Source organism: Drosophila hydei, unplaced genomic scaffold (assembly GCF_003285905.1).
Source record: "Drosophila hydei strain 15085-1641.00,03,60 unplaced genomic scaffold, DhydRS2 tig00000060-arrow-pilon, whole genome shotgun sequence".
In the NCBI taxonomy this organism is placed as follows: domain Eukaryota; kingdom Metazoa; phylum Arthropoda; class Insecta; order Diptera; family Drosophilidae; genus Drosophila; species Drosophila hydei.
This window is the reverse complement of record NW_022045656.1, coordinates 2,919,423-2,937,552: the sequence shown is the minus strand read 5'-3', so window position 1 is coordinate 2,937,552 and position 18,130 is coordinate 2,919,423. Positions and strand designations below refer to the sequence as shown.

The 18,130-nt window shown below is 37.6% G+C and overlaps 1 protein-coding gene across 4 annotated transcripts; it reads right to left on the bottom strand.

The window, feature by feature from the left end:
• Positions 1–2,711: 2,711 nt before the first annotated feature.
• On the bottom strand, positions 2,712–17,290 carry LOC111594343 (sodium-dependent neutral amino acid transporter B(0)AT3). 4 transcript variants are annotated; one of them, XM_030226190.1, is made up of 10 exons: positions 16,985–17,289; positions 9,293–9,612; positions 7,795–8,027; positions 7,156–7,733; positions 6,319–6,466; positions 5,104–5,465; positions 4,879–5,041; positions 4,610–4,813; positions 4,233–4,301; positions 3,784–4,100 (listed from the first exon to the last, which is right to left on the bottom strand). In XM_030226190.1, the coding sequence occupies exons 2-10, from the start codon at positions 9,558–9,560 to the stop codon at positions 4,095–4,097; spliced, it is 2,031 nt and encodes a 676-aa protein (XP_030082050.1). In that variant the 5' UTR covers positions 9,561–9,612; positions 16,985–17,289; the 3' UTR covers positions 3,784–4,094. The 4 variants fall into 4 exon arrangements, with proteins under 4 accessions (XP_030082047.1, XP_030082048.1, XP_030082050.1 ...); XM_030226187.1 differs by lacking the exons at positions 3,784–4,100; positions 4,233–4,301 and adding an exon at positions 2,712–3,067 and having other exon boundaries at positions 16,985–17,287; XM_030226188.1 differs by lacking the exons at positions 3,784–4,100; positions 4,233–4,301; positions 16,985–17,289 and adding exons at positions 2,712–3,067; positions 9,676–9,774.
• Between the last annotated feature and the right edge of the window lie 840 nt (positions 17,291–18,130).

The following is an 18,130-nucleotide window of genomic DNA, read 5'->3' as shown; positions in this document are numbered from 1 at the left end:
TAGAGTCAAAAGGAGAAAGAGAGAAGTAGATTGTTGATGACTTATCAAATGCTGATTTTGCAGCACTGCAAAAAACCAACTCAACCAAAACGAAACTTGAACCCAGGCGATAAGCCTAATCTGCAAATGAGAGTCTTTTTCAGCTTTTGGCAAGCTTTACTCTCAGTGCAAAATGCTTGTGGGAATTGTAGTAAATAAAAAACAGAATAATTTTATGAATAGATGGAAGAGATGTCCATAAATGACATAATGAAGACCCAGAAGAACAATTTCAAAACAACTTATGCACATTTCTCACTTTTATCCAAATGTTGGTATCGAATAATAGAACTGAAAAAGGTTTTTATAGAACAGGTGATGAAATAAATGATTTTTACTCAAAGCATGCAAAAGCCCCGAATTGTTCAGATCCATTCAAATAAAAAATCATTTAGTTTTTGCTGTTTTTCTTGAACTTAACGCACTATTTATTTATATATCTTTGTTTAATAATAATTACCTGCGTATATCATAATAATGTTTCACATAAGTAATTTCACTTTACGTTTTAAATACAATCAAATTTACACGAGTCCATTTTGTTCGCATACATACATATACATATACATATATGTATATAATAATATGCATATACATATATGGTTTAGTTCTCTTAAGCACTACGACATTAATTGATATACAATATATATATATATAATATATTTATAGTATGTTTGAGTTAAGAATTAGTTGTGAATTAACTATACAATAATATTTTGGTTTCGGTTAACGGTTTGCGAGGATATGATCTGATGGCTCTTAACTGTGGCATTATACGTACTCCTTATCTTTGTTTTGCTGTGGAGCGTTATAGGTTTATAACACTTATGAGTACCTTATCTGTAAAACATTTAAATTGGATTTTTCTGGGCTCTAAGTATGTCAACAGATTTCATATACTTAGCTCTATATATATATATTTATACATATATAGGCTGTTCTTTAATTCAGCGATACCCTTTCTCTGCTCTTGTTATATGCATCTATAAGCTTATCAACTAACTCAACTAACCCAACGACCTGTGTCATCGCAAAGGTACATTAATCGAACTTTTAGATGGGTTTACCATCCTGCTACGATTTATACAGACTGCAAACGGAAATTTGTGTTCTGTTCTATTTGTTATCAAGTATGTTTTTTAAATCTTTCTTCGAAAAATTGTAAATCATAAAAATCTCTGTATAAAGTTGCGCTTCCATCGAAGTCCAGTTCTGTCCAGTTCATCATCATATCATAAGTATTCCCTATTTTTATATTTTTTTGCTTTATTGTCTTCAACGTTTGCCGTTTACGAGTACTAGTACTGAAAATGTCCTTTTTTTTTGATTCTTCGTATGTTGCTTGATCCGAAATCTAGAGTTTTTAATTATTTTCTTTCTTTGCTTGCTATGGATTCTGTGGATTCTTTTCTAATAAAAACCTGTTGCAGTCCTTTTGCGGAAACCGAATTTGGAAATTGGAATTGGTGTTTTTTTATAGGATCTGCTAAACTGAACTTAGGTGAGTGATTGATTAGATCAGGTCAGATCAGAGAGCTTAATACCATCTTAAAAATTACCCATATATAATTATTCATAACGTTTATTTCTCTTTCGTAATTCTTCATTCGCTTGTAATAGAATTTTACAACCACTAAAACTATTCACAGCAGTTTATTTTTTGTGTTTGTGTAAGAAAATACTTCCAGTGTCTGAATGTCTGGGCAGAAAATATTGGGAATTAACTAATTCACGGTTAAATAGAAGCAAGTGGCTGTAGACAGTGTTGAACAACGTAACAAATGATATTTGCTTAGACTATAATTCGAGGATATTATTTAGAATATCACACATGCTATGCTCCTATTTTGTTTTGTTGTTCGTTTTGAGTTGTCTGTAAGTGTGTTTAGCTTGAAGTATATTTTTGGTATTTCTTTTAAGTATTTTTTTTATTTGCAGTTAACAACTGAACTAGTATTTTCATTAATATTTCAACGTGATTAACTTATGCTTCACATTTTAATTAATTCTTATTATTATTACAATACTTTTGCATTATTCATATACATATTTAATTTTGTATATTTCATCTGTGTAGAGCTAAACTGAATACATATATATAAATATATATTTAGATTCTGTTTTGTTGTTGGGCATGATAAGTTGAACTTGAAACTGAATGCTACTAGGTAAATAAAAAATAATGAGTTATACTCGTGGAAATGCGTTTGGTTAAAAGTTTCTTTGGGATTACACTACGAAAAGCGTTTAGCAATTAAAAGTTCTCATGGCTAGGCAGGGCATACAACTCGGTTATATATAGAATATAGAATATTTATATTTAGGGATTTATAAAGTTAACAGTTAACGCCTAAAAACAGTTTAACTAAATGCTACAGCAACAGAAATGGCAAAAGTATTTATGTTGTTTTTTAACTCTCTTCAAAAACCCGTTTTTAGTTCAATTGTAGCTCATTGTACATAGTTTAGTTGTGTGTGTGTGTGTGTGTGTGTGCGTGCGTGTGTGTGTGTAGGTGTGTATTAAAATGTTATTTTAACAATTTTGTGTTTTACATATTTCTTAAACTTGTTATATAATAATTTACTTTAAGTTTTTCGACTTAATCTTAAGTTTTTTAAATATAAATTTTGTTAAAATACTTAGTGTAAATATATAAATGGTTTTTTGCGCTATCTTCGCAATATATATATATTTAGCATATTTCTATATATATATTTGTTATAGGTATTCCTTTGACATGAACCCTATTTTTGAAGGTGTTGGCTTACCCTGGCCACACTTGCTTCTCTACACATCGTAGGCGTTCTTTTTGTAGTTCTGCTTTCTGCTTGTTGGCACATTTAGATGATTTCCGCCCAGTTTCTTGAGGGGCGTGGCTGCATTTAATGTTGTCGAACGCATCATCATCATACGCATGGTCATGGGCTTATCCTCCTCGTCATCGTCAGAGAAATCGCTCTGGGTTTTCACATGGCCGCCCAATGCGGGCCCACTAAAGTCATTATCATCGTCCTCATCATCGTCCTCCTATTGCAAAAAACATACTTTATTAAAACAGTTCAATATAACATATTTAAGAGTATATCTTAAAACCAAAAAGATCTATAAATAAGATATATATTTATGTTCAGCTTGTTTGTTATTAAACACAAAACATATGGACTCGCGGCGTATGCGCAATATCACAAAGCTGCAAGCCGACGGCAAAAGCTCTCGCAAACAACCAACAGAGGGCGCTGCACGCGCAGCGCCTGCTGTGGCAGTTTTATTTACTAAGAAACAATAACAGAACTTTAGTACAAAATATACTACAATTTTTAACAAACAACAATAAAACAATAGGAACATTTTGGGAGTAATTGGATTTACATGATTTTTGGTGTCTTAAACCAACAATTTGTACTTTACCTTCTGGAATTGCAATTCTGAACCGTCTTCTTAGCCAATCGAAAATATTGTTTTCTTTTTTTGCTACAGCCCTAGGACTAAACATTGAGCTTTCTAGGTGAGCGTTACGTGTCTAAACTTTAGTTTATAAATATTTAGCCTAGTTCATAAACATTGCACTAAACTAGTTTGCTGGTAAATAATTGTAATCGTTTTTTCTTTGTTTTAATTTTTAAGTTTTGTTTTTGTTCTTTGTAAAGAAGGCGCTGACGAGTACTTGTTATCGAAGCTTATCGCTTATCGTTTATCGCTTATCGTTTATCAAACTCTATTACATTTAAATGGCATTGCGATTGTTTTTTTTTTTTGCTACTGTTAAGTTTTTGCTGTGCGTCTTTAAAAAGTATTCATAGTTTACTTAGTGGCGAATGCGGATCGGTTCGAATTGTTACGTAACGTATGTGCGGTTCTTTGTTTTGTAGGGTATTTCTAGTCAGGCAGACGGCGCGTGAAATTTATCCTCACAGCGTGGGTGTCAGGCGTTGTTTTTTGTTTATTATTTTTTTATGTTTTTTTGGTTGTTTTTTTGTTTTGTGGGAGGCTACTTTTTTGAGTTAGTTAAGTTTAAGGTTAGGTATCTTGTTGGATGTGTTTAGTACTTCAGTTTCTAGTTCTGCAGAATATAGAATATAACACAGAAAGAAGAGAGAGAAGAGAGTCAAGATATGTGTGATTAGCAGATAGTTGGGGGAGCGTGTGTTTTACTGGATAGATTCTTTTGCGGATAGGTAAACAAACAACTTACTTCAAAGTCTCCAATTGTGAAGCGTGTGGCCGCTAATAAATCTTGCGGTGGCATATCCGGACTCAAATTCTGAACGACATTAAGCGCGTGACGAATGTAAATTTGATTTCGGTATATTTTTTGTTTTTTTGTTTTTAAAGCATTATTAATTAGATAGAGAAACAAGCGTAAATGTGTGGGATGAGTCGTTAAGTGAGAGAAAGACACAATTAGTTACATTTATAGTACGATAGAGAGATAGAGAAAGTATCTTAGCTTAACTTCTTATCAAAACAAACACAACAAATAACTTGGACCAATAATTAGATACAAGTACTATTCAAAAATAAAGAATTTCTTAAAAAATACATATTCTGGCTTAACCAACTGTAACTCACGTCATCATCGTTGTCAATCATTTCCTTAGTTGAAGCGGTCGTCTCATTGCGCCGAATGGAGCCCTGGTGTATGTCCAGATCCACTTTGAGGCACTGGAAGCTGCGCATGAGGAACACAATAGGCATGGGCAGTACACCAGCCAAGATCATAGAGAGGGCAATGCCCATAACCCAATTGGGGTAATCCTTCTGTTCAACCATACCCTGAGCAGTACCAAAACGAAACATATTTAGTACACCAAATGAGAAAGATTAGAATCTCCTAATACCTTCTCGGCATTCCAGGCACCATATGTCGGATTCCGTATGACCATAAAGACTATAGAGGAGACCAAAATGCAGACCATGATAACTGGGCCAATATATCGCCAAGTCATCTGCCAATAAAGGCCGGGTCTATAGCCCGTCATCTGATAGATGTCCTCAGTAAAGCTGTGTAAAGGCATACAGTTATGATAGAGCCCACGTCTATGTACAATATCAGAAGCACATACCGTTCGTGGCCATAGATAAAAATAACTGCTATCATTTCCATTAGGGCAACTACAACCAACCCAATTGTACCGGCAAAAGAATCAAACATCTTGAGCCAATATTCACCGGCACCTGTGCAGAAGATGAAACCGACAATAAAGCAGAATAGACATACCACACCAGTGACATGTTGTTTCTTAACCCGCTTGATGATGTCTATATCGAACAACGTGCACAGCATCCCCTCAAGAATGCCAATCTGTGAGCCTAACCCAAGCGACAGTAACATGGTGAAGAAGAGCACTGCCCAGAACGGCGCGCCTGGCAGCTCGACTATAGCCTGAGTAAAGACAATAAATGCCAAGCCGGTGCCTTCTGCGGCCTGGAAATGTACAAAAATATAAAGAGATATTTTAATTATATTTAAGATGTGTTCTGTGTTAGATATATATTATACATATTAGAAAGTCAATTGCATCCTAAATGGGGACTTTATCGGGACTATGTATCAGGGCTTAAATTTGAATTATTATGCCTATTGCATCATTAGCATTGTCATCATTATTATCATTAATATTATTGTCATCATTATCATTATAATCAACATCATCATCTCTGTCATCATCATGTTTATTAGAATCATAACAAATACGGATAAATAACCATAATCCTATTAAGAATTAACATCAAAGGTGACCAAGCATGATAAATACTTCTTATCAACTTAAGTTTTGGAGAATTATTAAAGTAAAGTAAAGTATAAGGCTTGTACTTGACAAATATTACAGTTCCATAGATAATAATCCTAAGGAAGACTTATTTAAAATGAAGAAAGTATAGGAAACACCGAAAAAAATTAAAAGTGACGCTGCTTAACCTGCGAAACGCTGAACCAAGTCATCTCCAACTGAACCTTGAGCTTGAAGTACTAATGATTTGACCACTTGAATAATCTACTATTTAGGTCAAACCATTTGTAATTTCATTAGCTCAATTGGTCAATCTAAGCCCTGTAATGACTAGAAAAAGCAGCTTTTACCGGACTATTCATAATTCATAATGCATAATTCAATCTATAAAAATACTAATTCTATAGTCATTGGTAGATTAGGTAGTAACTACGACTAATATAATTTGTTGCTATTCGATTTGAGGTAATGGTTTGATAGAAGGCGTCAACTATACAAACAAATAATTGAAAAAGAAGAAACAATTCATGACTGCATATTACTTACATTGTCCAGCTCCTTGGACAGGCTGCACTCACTGAGATGCAATGCAGCGAATTCGGTGCCATTGATCTTTAGCATGGCTGAATCGTAATCCTCGCTGGTGGCATTCTTGAAGGGCAACAGCGCGTTCTTAACCAATATATCCGTATTGCTATAAATAGAGAGCGATTGAGTGGAGGTTTATTATTGGATAGCTAGCTCAAATCGGTTACAACTAGCATTGCAGACAATAGCTCGATACCTGGGCGCCACCTACTCAAATGGGCCACGCAAATAGTTCAAGAGCAATTGTCGATAATTCAAGGGACGGGCAGGCGGACGGCGGGGACACAATGCAAAAACCTGTGCAGCGCCAATTAATTGAAACAAATTGACAAACAGACGGACTTGGTGGACGAACGGACAGACGACCACCTATCGATTGGTATATCAATGAATAAATAACAAAGAGAAAGATGGGCAAAGCCGCTATCCTATGCGGTTACAACTGGTTGATGAACGCGTACACAGACTGACTGACTGACTGACAAATCAACTGACAAACTGGTTGACTGAGTGACCCACCCAACGTAAGTCGTTGAAGCGTGCAGTTGAACTTGCAATGACCTGACCCAAGCCCATAAAGTAAAAGAGTTTCTGTTAAAAGCGCCTGACTAAAAGATACTACGTACTCTCGAAGCACTACCATTTACTTAGGAAACCAGTAAAAATTGTATACGAGTTGATAAGGATGTTAATCCTACTTATCCTAGTAATTTATTTAAAATATGCACTAAGTTCTTCTGGCAATATGCCCCCGATTAACTGACTCTGTATAGGGTGCAAGGTGTGTGTACTCACCTGGCCACGCAGCGATCCACATTGACGGTGGCCTTGAAGCCGAGAATTGCAAAGATGACGACACTCGCATAGATGGCGGTGACTGCATTGCACACAGACACCAGCAGCACGTCTCGGACGCAGTTGTTCTTTGGCGTATTATAGCTGCCAAACGCAATGAGCGACCCAAAGGCTAAGCCGAACGAGTAAAATACCTGCGTGGCCGCATCGAGCCAAACTGTCGGCTCCAGCAGTTTCTCCACCTTCGGCGTATACATATGCATTAGTCCGGCGCCGGCACCTCGCAGCGTGATGCCCCGTATGAAGAAGATGGTCAGCACAATGTAGGGGAAGAGTGAGGTGAAGTAGACCACCTTGCCAGAGCTCTGGATGCCCTTCATAACAATGAAAAAGACGATGGTCCAAGAGAGCAGCAAGCAGAGCACAATCCACCATTTGAGGCCACCGGGCTCGTCCATTGAGGGAGCCGCATCCAAAGTGGTTCTATACCAGAAATATGTTGTCTCTGAAGACTTTGCGCACTCCTCCAACTCAAAGCCACTGCTGTTAGTGGGACAAGTGGACCAGGGCAGCGGATACTAAGCAAGCAAAGAGAGAGCATTAGAGCTGCAGATAGATTCGATTGGACTAGATACTCACGCGAAAACTATTAAACAGATAGTAGAACACCCACGTGATGATCACGTTGTAGTAGAGCGCCACGAACAGCGTCACAATGCACGAGGAGATGCCAATGCCGCCCAGCCAGGGATGTATGGTATTCCAGACACCCAAGGCGCCCAAACGCATGCGCTGCCCCATGCCCAGCTCGATGAGGAACAGCGGTATGCCCTCCAATATTAACATGATCATAAACGGTATCAGAAATGCACCTGCCAAGTATGGAAAGCCAATTGTAAGTGAAGTTTCATGTAATGCTATTAATCTTAAATTAATTTTTACAAATTGACTGAGAAGTTGCAATTGCAATTCCAATTGCAGTTTCTAGCTTATGTTAGTGTATTTCCCATTCGTTGCATTCACTTGTTAATCATTCGTTTTCTTTTTGTGCCGTTCGTAATTGAATTAGAAGCGTGTGGGATTTAAGCTTGGAATGTGTCTTTCAATAAAAACGCATTGTTGGCACGAGGCGCTGCAGCCCAACCCGCCTTAAAAAAGCAGCGAAAAGACCCCCAATTAAGCTCTTCCGGCAGGCCCACAAATTATGTACAAATAACCCTTGCCCTTCAACCCCATCGGAGCCCCTTGAACCAACAACTCATTCGCCCATGCGAAAGCTCTGCAATTAGTTCACATTAAATCTCATAATGTTATTGTTATTGTTGCGCACTTGATTAGCTTTAGCAGACACACGATATCGGTTCTGTATGTACATAACGGGCAGGAGCGGAGCTGCCATGCACAGGGCCCAAAAGTGCAAAAAGGACGGACATTTGCTTTATCTACAAGATTAAGATAAATTATGATAAATAATATTAATAAAATTAATTATTTTCATAATGATTTCATAGGATTTTTCTTTCGTATTATTAATGCATTCACTAGTGAACAATAGACAAGAAAATATATATCTAGCATAGATTGATTTGAGTTTGAATGAAAGCTTTGCATAATACAATTTCCAGTACTTTTCGCACAATCTATAGATTATATATTATGTCTCTGACTTAATAGGGAGTCTCAAGTAACAATCGAATATTTGTACGATTTTCTAGCAGCAGTTGCGATGCAGAAATCAAACATTTTTCAACTCTGATGCATGTCTCCATATTATGATACACTTTTTGCGTTTCTATTTAGGTTTAGATTAAGGTTAAGATTAAGGGCATGCGCCACATGCCACAATATTTTTGCTCCGCTCCTGGCGATGACTGCACCCAATATCGAGCAGCTGCAGCCAAAGTAATTAGCTTTATCAACGGCGAACAGGTGACGATGGGAGTGGAACTGGGATTGTAATTGGAACTGCCCAGGGTATTTGTTTGCTATCATCGGGTTGCCAAGTGCGCCCATTGACTGGCACACGCTTTCTTTTTTTTGCCAGCAATTGCACATTTTTGGTCGTTCGTCGACCGAGTGACACCGGAGAGAGTTTTGGGGTAATACGATAAGCATTTTAGCAATAGATACAACTCACCGCCTCCATTCTGTTGGCAGAGGTACGGGAAGCGCCAGATGTTGCCCAGGCCAACGGAGTAACCAATGATGCTGAGGAAGAACTGCATCTTGCCACTCCAGGCAGCGCGGTCCGGCTCGCCAGGTATATCCACCGATTGCACCGAATTGCGTTGCGGTGCTGTTAGGACAATAGTCACCCCATGGGTGCCATCGCCCCGCGCTCTCGTGTTCAGTGGCGCCATTTCGTGGCCGTTTCGCGGTGCATCAATGATTTTCGTGGCAGCCATCAACGTTGCCAGTTAACTCTATGTCTTGGCCTTTCCAACGAACCGTCCTCTTCTGCAAGGACAACCAAAATAAATGCAATTTAATTAGTCATTTCGTAGCAAGCTGTCAGCTTACGTGGTTTATGGTCGTACAACTGAGCTGGAATAAACAGCGCATATGCAGTCTCTAAAGAATTGTGTGCCGCATGACATATGGCAAGGCGAGTGGGCTGTTGCATGTGCCACAGTCCAAAACACGAGCCCAATCATGATTATTATACCCTATAGTCAGCAAATTATAAAGCTGTGCATAAGCATGTGCCAGTCATAGAAAGTCATATACGATGCAATCAAATATGGGTATACCCTGTCAGAAATTAGAGCTGAAGCCGTGGCTTAGTATTGACTACGCCGAGGATAAGTTCATAAGTTGCAAAAATAGGAGAATTTCTTTTAAATTAAAATAAAGTTTATCATAGTGCACTACTATCTCTTTGCTCTTACAGTTAAGTAAAATCATAGTTAAATGAAGCTCATTCTGAAACTCTAAGTCATGATTAAGAACTAATTGAAAGCATTCAGAATATCATTGTCATATATAATTATATATATATATATATATATATATATATATATATATAAATATCATTGTCATATATTGTGTATGTCATATATTGTCATATATTATATATTTTATATATAACTATTTTATTGTTGATGTATTTAAGAATGTATGGGTTAAGGTTCCTATGTCTATGAAGTGTTGAAAGCAATTACCATTTCTTCTTCTGTTTTTGCAGACTCAAATCAGGGCGAACAGAAGGAGTTTGCTTACGTAGGTAATCGTATTATTTCTTATCTACCTTACCTGTATTATTATAATAATAAAAAACAATTAGAACACAAACTATAAACACAGAAAATACAAATATGCAACAAGCTTAGTACCTTGAAGGCACAGATCTATAGCTGGAATATGTAAGTCATAGCTTGAAAATCCTCAAGCATGCTCAGATAACTGTAAAGCCTGAGTTCTCACTTATTTTTAATTTTATTATTGTGAAATATCTTTATTTATGACTATGAATTTTAAAATCCTACATTAAGTTGGACTGAGCACTATTTTGGCCTGTCTACAGGGCAGCGGTAAGTCAATCACTTTTTCTTTCATATACGTTAAGGTTATGATATAGCTCTCTCTATCTCTAACTCACTCTCTCTCACTCCTACTCGCAATCTCTTCCACAGCCACACACATACACACAGCATGCAACTCTTTGAGGACACTCATGATGTTTGATCAATAAGTTACCCAGAGTTTTCTAGGTGTACGTGCGTGTGTATACATTTGTGTTTGTGTATTTGTGTGTGTTAGTTACTCATGAATTTTATATGGAAATCTGCTATAGGTTGCCATTTTTTGGTTCGTCCTTGGGCTGTGCTTTCAAGTGCCCTGGCGCGTGGGCGTTTCCACCGGCTGACTCTTAACTCAATTTGCGAGCTAACTGCTAGTCCATTAAGCAAAATTACTTGCTTGTGTACAATTTATGCGCCGACTTGTGTACTTAAATTTATTAACTAACTTAGCTAAGCTTAAGTAGTGGGAACTTTCTGCTGGCAAGCAGTTCTTGTTGTCTATAGCTAAGGCTCAAATGTCAACAGTTTTCCATGAAAAGGTCAGAGCTAATTAAGCTACACTCCCCACCTCTGTATATGGGTGTATATGTGTGTGTCACAGTTTGGCAGTCACTGCTGCAAGTTCATGCCCTGCCATTAGCCCAAAACTGCACTCAAAACATGTGGACACCCAACCTCAACCAATGAAACTATGACAGAAGGTCGTTGCGAATTAAACAAAGAGCAAGGGGAGCTCGCACACATACCCATACACAGACACACATACCTATATAGCCTTATATGTTTACATGGGTGTACGTATGCGTACATACATATGCACATACATATACAGCCAAGTCTATGTGTTGTGTGCTATTTACTTGGAGGCTCGTCTCGCCTGCTGACGTAGTAAAAATTGTCGCCAGCGGAAGTCCAGGCCATGCGGAAGCTAAAGCGCCATAGGAAGAGAAAAGAGAGGGCGAGAGCGAGAGACCAACAGAGGCAGAGAGGGTGGCGAACAGCCGTAAGAGAGCGACGGCATGGGTGTGAGCATGTATGTGTGTAAGCAGCTGTGCAGCAAGAAGCAGCAGCAGCAGCTGCTGCACAAATGAAAGAGAAACTCACCACGAAAGACAGAGACAGAGAGAGAGTGAGTGCAAAGTACACGCGAAGTGAGAGCGAGCGAGCAAGAGCATGCTGAAAGCTAAGCGAAAAAGCTTTTATTTTGGCGTCCTGCAGCGACAGCCGCTTCATTGATGGCAAATGCGCCTAGCTGCGCTTACGTATGTATGTGTGTGACTATATATATGTATGTGTGTATAAGTGCTGGCAGCTCTTTGCTGTGTCCAACATTGCGTATACGTAATGCGCTATGACGTCTTTGGCTGCTTCAAACAAACAGCCCACAGCAATTGCGTATTTAGTCGCAGCTCCTATAGACCTAAGAGGGGAACCCGCTCGGCTCCAATTGCAATAAATTATAATTATTCATGATTGTAAATGTTTATGTTAAGTGTTAAAAAAGTAACAGACACAAAATAACAAAAAGTCGAAAGCATTTTGCATTAAAAATTAGTCGTTGGCTGAGCAAATACCCTTGACCCAGTGTAAACAAATGTTGTTGTTGTTGTTGTTTTGTTATTTCAACTGGTGTTGTTATTATTATCATTAAAGCACTGCTGTCCTTTCTGCCCTGGCCTTTCTATCCTTTTCACTCTCCGTTGATTACACAATCCCACTTGTGTTACGTAAAGCTGAGCGCAAAAATAAACGTCCTGCAATAGCGCAGAGCGCTGAGCGCTGAGGCTTTGGCCATTGTTGTTGATTGTTTTTGTTGCTGTTGTTGTTGGCTAGCTGAGATTTCTACGTCGCAGTTTGTTTGTGTTAAAGCCACCTGGCAGCTGGGCCCACTCCCCAAGCACGCCCGACCGGCGTTTTTTTCTAAATAAAGCTCAAGCTGTCAAGTCGGTACTATTCGCAGGACACGTCTGGCCCTGGCCCTGTCAACGCCACACTATGCACCCAAGTGTGTGTGGGTGTGTGTGCATGTGCTTTAGCCCCTAAGAGGTGCGCGAAACAATGCTTAAACCATTTTTATAGGAAATTACTCAATAATACCCTGTGGCCCAAATGGTTTTCATGGGCATTTGGGGAGGCCAAGCGCCAAGAGCCTACCAAGAGCCATACTTAAATATTTATTTGTATATATCTATACTCTATGCCAAGCAGTATATATCAATATGTCGACATCCTGCTGACGTCCAATTATATAACAAACGAAATGCAAACAGATTTATTAAACGCAAACAGCACAGCGAGCTCTTTCCCAGCACAAAAATACATTTTAAATGAATGGAAATATACCAGAGTGTAACCCCTGAAACAACGATACCTATGTATACCTTTTTCACACACACCAACACACACACGTGATGGCAAAAAGCTTGCCATTCGGCATTTGTGTTGGTGTCTTTTTTGGTGCGGCTCAACTTGAAAGCAGAATAAAGGACGAAATTGCGTCGTGCCAAATATTATATTAAAAACAAGAAAGCGTGCTCTAGCCAAGCAATGCTCGACTAGTTGCTACCCTGTAGCAATTGGCAAACTAAGAACTCAATAGATAATGATTGACTATCAATTTCAGTATATGCTTGCATATCACAAATATTTTCAAAACTCTCCAACTTTTTATTAAAAAATATTAAAATATTTGAACATAAGTTTTCCTTATCCCATCATTATAAAGTACATAAGAATATACAAATTGAAACACGATCTTTCTCCCTAATTCTTTTATAAATTAAAAAAGTATCTAATTTTAATTTTAACAGATCATTTAAAACATCTAATATAATATATTATAAGATATCGATGCACATCAAACATATATTCCTATAAAACTTCTTTTTAACGTTGCTTAAATTCCAATACGAACATAAATAAAATCGAATAATTTCCATAAAAAAGAAATGAATATATATATAATAATATAATTATACTATATTATTAATATATTATATATATTATAAAAAATTTTATTTTGAATATAAAAATATTATATATAATATGAGCACAATTATTTATATAAAATAATAATAATATAGATGACTATGACAATTGTTTTCTATTGCACAAATCCCATCTCTATATTAATTTGTGAATACAGGGTATTTGAACTTCAACCCCCTTTTAGCTGATCGAAGCGTAGGACTCGCGCGGGGTTGCTTTAAAGCTGTAGCCGCTGACTCCGTCAAGTTTAAAGCACACACCGATAGACACAGTCTCTCACACTCACACACACACACTAACAAATTTTTGGATAGGAAGGGTCGTCAGATATGGCACACGGGGGAGCCTGAGTGCATATGACATGGCGTGCTTGTCAGAGCAAATCGATAAGCGAATTGAGGTAAGCGATAGGCTATGAGTATGTGATGGAGGTAGATAGATAGACAGAGCGAGAGAGCGAGCGAGACAGTTGTTAGGGTCTTAACTACTTTACATAAATCATGCAGTTTGATTGCCTATAAAATGCATTTAATTCATGCAATCGATTTGCGCATTTTTTATGGCTTTTTTTCGAATTTGCAATTGCTTCCAGGGCCCGCACAAGCACCGTCGCTGTTGCACTTGTAAACACAGCCAATTCATGTAAATAGTTGCACATTTCCGAGCTATTTTTGGATTCGACATATTTTGGCATTTGCTCGGATTAGCTGCCGGCACTTTTTCAAAACTGCTTCACTCAAATGTAGCAGCAACGTTTCATGTGGCCTTTGCTCTTGAAAATATATGCACTCTGTTGGGACTGTGCTAAGCAATATATAGGTGGAAGATTTCAAAATGTCAATATATTTATAGATGTCAGATGACCTCTAAAGAAACAAAACTATGTGCTTCATTTATAACATTCAAGCTTGCTACTATTTCTTTTAATTATTACTATTCGTATTATTATTATATTGTAATGAATATTAGAGTTGAATAAGTCATCAAAATAATTTCTATGAACAATCAACTAGTATAATACACGCACCCTCTGATCCGGGCTTACTAAGATAAGAGCTTCTATTGTAATTTAGCATGGTTGAATTGTTATTTGTGTAAATATATTCCACTCGCAGCCAAAGGCTGAATGCCTGTGGCTCCAATATCTTAGACCTATCATCACAGTTATCGATTAGCTGGATTTTAATTTGAGCTCTCGGTGAGCAGAGTATTACGCAGTGGCTTACGTTCCAATGCAAGGCTTTCACTTGCTCTGGTCTAGCAATGAGAGTAATTCATTTGGCGCCGAAAATCTACGCCACACATATATATATAATCGATGGTAAGATTCAAGTGCTGCATCCATAGCCTTGCCTCCCTCTGCCTGCCTTCGCTCTTCCTCTCGTTTTCGTGCTTCTTCTCTTTCTTGTTCTGGCCTTGATTGTTACAAACAACGCCCGCATTGGACGCCTTTGCTTCCTGGAAATCTGTGTTAGACTCTGTCGTCGCGGGCCATGGACTGGGCTGGACTGGTCTGGTTGGAGCCACTTGGCTCTGCTTAAACTGCTTGAGTTTGGCTTTAACTGCTCTATTCAAAGGTTTTGTATTTCATCTGCTTGTTGTTTTTTATTTCATTTTTTATTGTTTATGCATCCCTAACCTTGGTCTATTGCAAGTTGCCAGAATTCTTATGTAAACACTTGCAGCTGATGTGGCTTTGGCTCAGTTGTTAGTAATGTGGAAAGTTTTCCTTCAATATTTGATAGATGCTTAACAATGGAATGCTCACAATATTAAAAGAGGAGTGTCAATATTAGGCCTGTCATTAACTGCTCCGTTTGCTATCTCTGATCTGCTGAAGTATGTTAGAAATCTTAGACGAGACAAAGAATGCAGATTTAAAACTAGTTAATCTAAGTATATAATATATATATATATATATAATACATATCTATATAAGTAAACTTTACTCCTTTGATTTGCATATGTCGTCTCATAGAGATCAAAAGAGTAGAGTATTTTAAAATTATTAAATATTTTAGGCATATTATATGTTGTAAAAATGACTTAATGCCAAGTCGAAATACTATGTGTGACAGAGCTTGTCTTTCCAAGTGCGAATTGAATATTAAATATCAAACAGACAACGAGTCGTTGAACTGTTCAAGTAACTTAAGTAAAATGGAAATCAGCTGTTTCTCGCTTGAAGCTGATTTCTACGACGATTCTATGGAAACCTTTAACTATGCCACACTCAAACGCAGCTGATATTTGCAAGACAAGGCTGCTGAGAAGGAACATTATAAGTGGAACAATGTAGAGAATCAAGTAAAGACGATTCATCACATCGGTCAACACGCTAGGGAAATGCCAAAAACCAAAGACCCAATGTCTTATGTAGCGACATGCACTTTCGCTCTCACTCTGCACTGCTCAGAGGCAGTGGAAGCAAGAAGGAGATACAAACTGAAATTTGCCAGGGCCAAAATGCAATCAGCCAAGCACAAAGTTCACTTTCGTATTCTCTTTTTTCTATATTTTTTGGCAACTGTTAAACTAAATTGAGGATGCTGATGAGGATGTGTGTCCAAGAGGAAGGGCGATTTGTCATGAGTGTGAGCTTTTCATTTATATTCAACTTTTTTGGGCAGAACAACCCCCAGCCAATGCCATTGCCAGCCTCAATGCAATTTCCCTTTGCCACATCACGCAGATGGGAGCAAGAGAGAAAGAGAAGAGGTGCAAAAGAGAGGGAAAGAGAGAGGGAGGGTGAACGGCAGAGTAGACGTGAAAAGCTTGCGGGAAAACAGTTGAAAATGGTTTAAATGCACTTTACTAAGCATTTCCATGTACAGCAAATGTTTATGTGATGCACACACAATATTGCTATAAGATAAATAAATAAACATTATATTGTTTAGCGAAAATGCAATTGTTGTAGCTGTTGCAACACGTGCTGTCGCCACTGAGACATAAATTTGACTTGATTTTTAATGTTTTTCGCTTTTAAATTGATAAAAATAAAATAGAAAAAATACTGCGTCGTGCATGCAAATATTTGCTGATTGTTCAAATTGTATTTTTGGAAGCGCTTCGTATGCAAATATTTAAATATTTCAGATGTAAAATCAGAGACAATTCGACTAAAGCACGTGCATCCCTTTTGCTTATATGTACATATGTATATATGTATGTGTATACGTGTGTATATGTATGTGTACTTGTCTCTCCTCGCGTGTGCTGCGTGCGCAGGACACGTCAGGATAAAAGTGCTTCGAAATGCTATGCGCTATTTCATCTGTGCTTCGTTCTTTCACTTCTTTTTCCATGCGACAACGTACCAAACTTTGCGTTGGCTTAGCTTCTGCTTTTTGGGGCGGATTTTTCCTAGCTCAGGACACGCAGCGCTTTGTTATCCTTGCTGGCCAACTTATTTGGCAACTCGTGGAATTCAGTGCACACAACAAACACAATCAGAGGAATTTCAGCACCTTTTTTATTACCACGCAAAATTTACGTTAAACTTCGTTTTGCTTGGGATTTCTTTTTTAGATTTTTTTTTATTTATTTTATTTTCACGTAGCTTAACTGAATTTTAACGACCGTCGCTTTGTGCTTTCCGTTGTAAACTGATTTTTCGCTTGGCGCCGAGTACCGAAAACGCTGCCTGTGCCATTTAATAGCGACTGCTCTGGGGTGCGATATGCGCTTCACTCGATTTCATTTCCATTCCCACATTCGATAGCTTGCTGTGGTGAAAAGCGCGCGAGCAATCATTGTCACCACAAGCCCCAGCAGACCCACCACCGCAAGCACCACCATCACCTTAGAACTGGGAATTGACGTACAAGCTGCGTAGGACTCTGCCATGGAAATTTTTCAGTTCTAAAATTATTTTGGCTAGCATATTAAAATGCTCAAGCCCAAAAAAGCTGCCCAGCTTAGCTTTCAATTCATATATATATATAAATATATGTGTCTGTGTGTGTGAGTGTGTGAGTATTAGAAGGCAAGCGACCCAAGGGAATGCCGCCAGTGTCCTTTATTAGTAGTCAGCGCAATAGAAAAGAATAACAAGAGGTGGTAAGAGAAAAAGTATGCGAAGAAAAATGAATGAATTTTTTAAAGTCTTCCATAAAAAAAATTATTATTTTTAAACTATATTATTTAAATGATAATCAAGGATAAAATGCTCGCTTTGAAATTAATTATTATACATAAATGTTTTAGCATATTATGTTTAACAGCTACAGAATTACCGCGGCATAAGATCATGTAATAAAAATAAAGCGGAGTAAAGAAAATGTAAGTTTTAAAAACAAATATATTAATATAATTGTAAAGAATCTATTATCTTTCTAATTTTATTTAATTTTATTAAACAATAACATTAACTTTACAAATCTATAATTTTAAGCCCATCGTTCAATATGAAGATGTGTGTTAATAAGATTGCTCTCTGTTAATATGTACATGTGTGTATATGT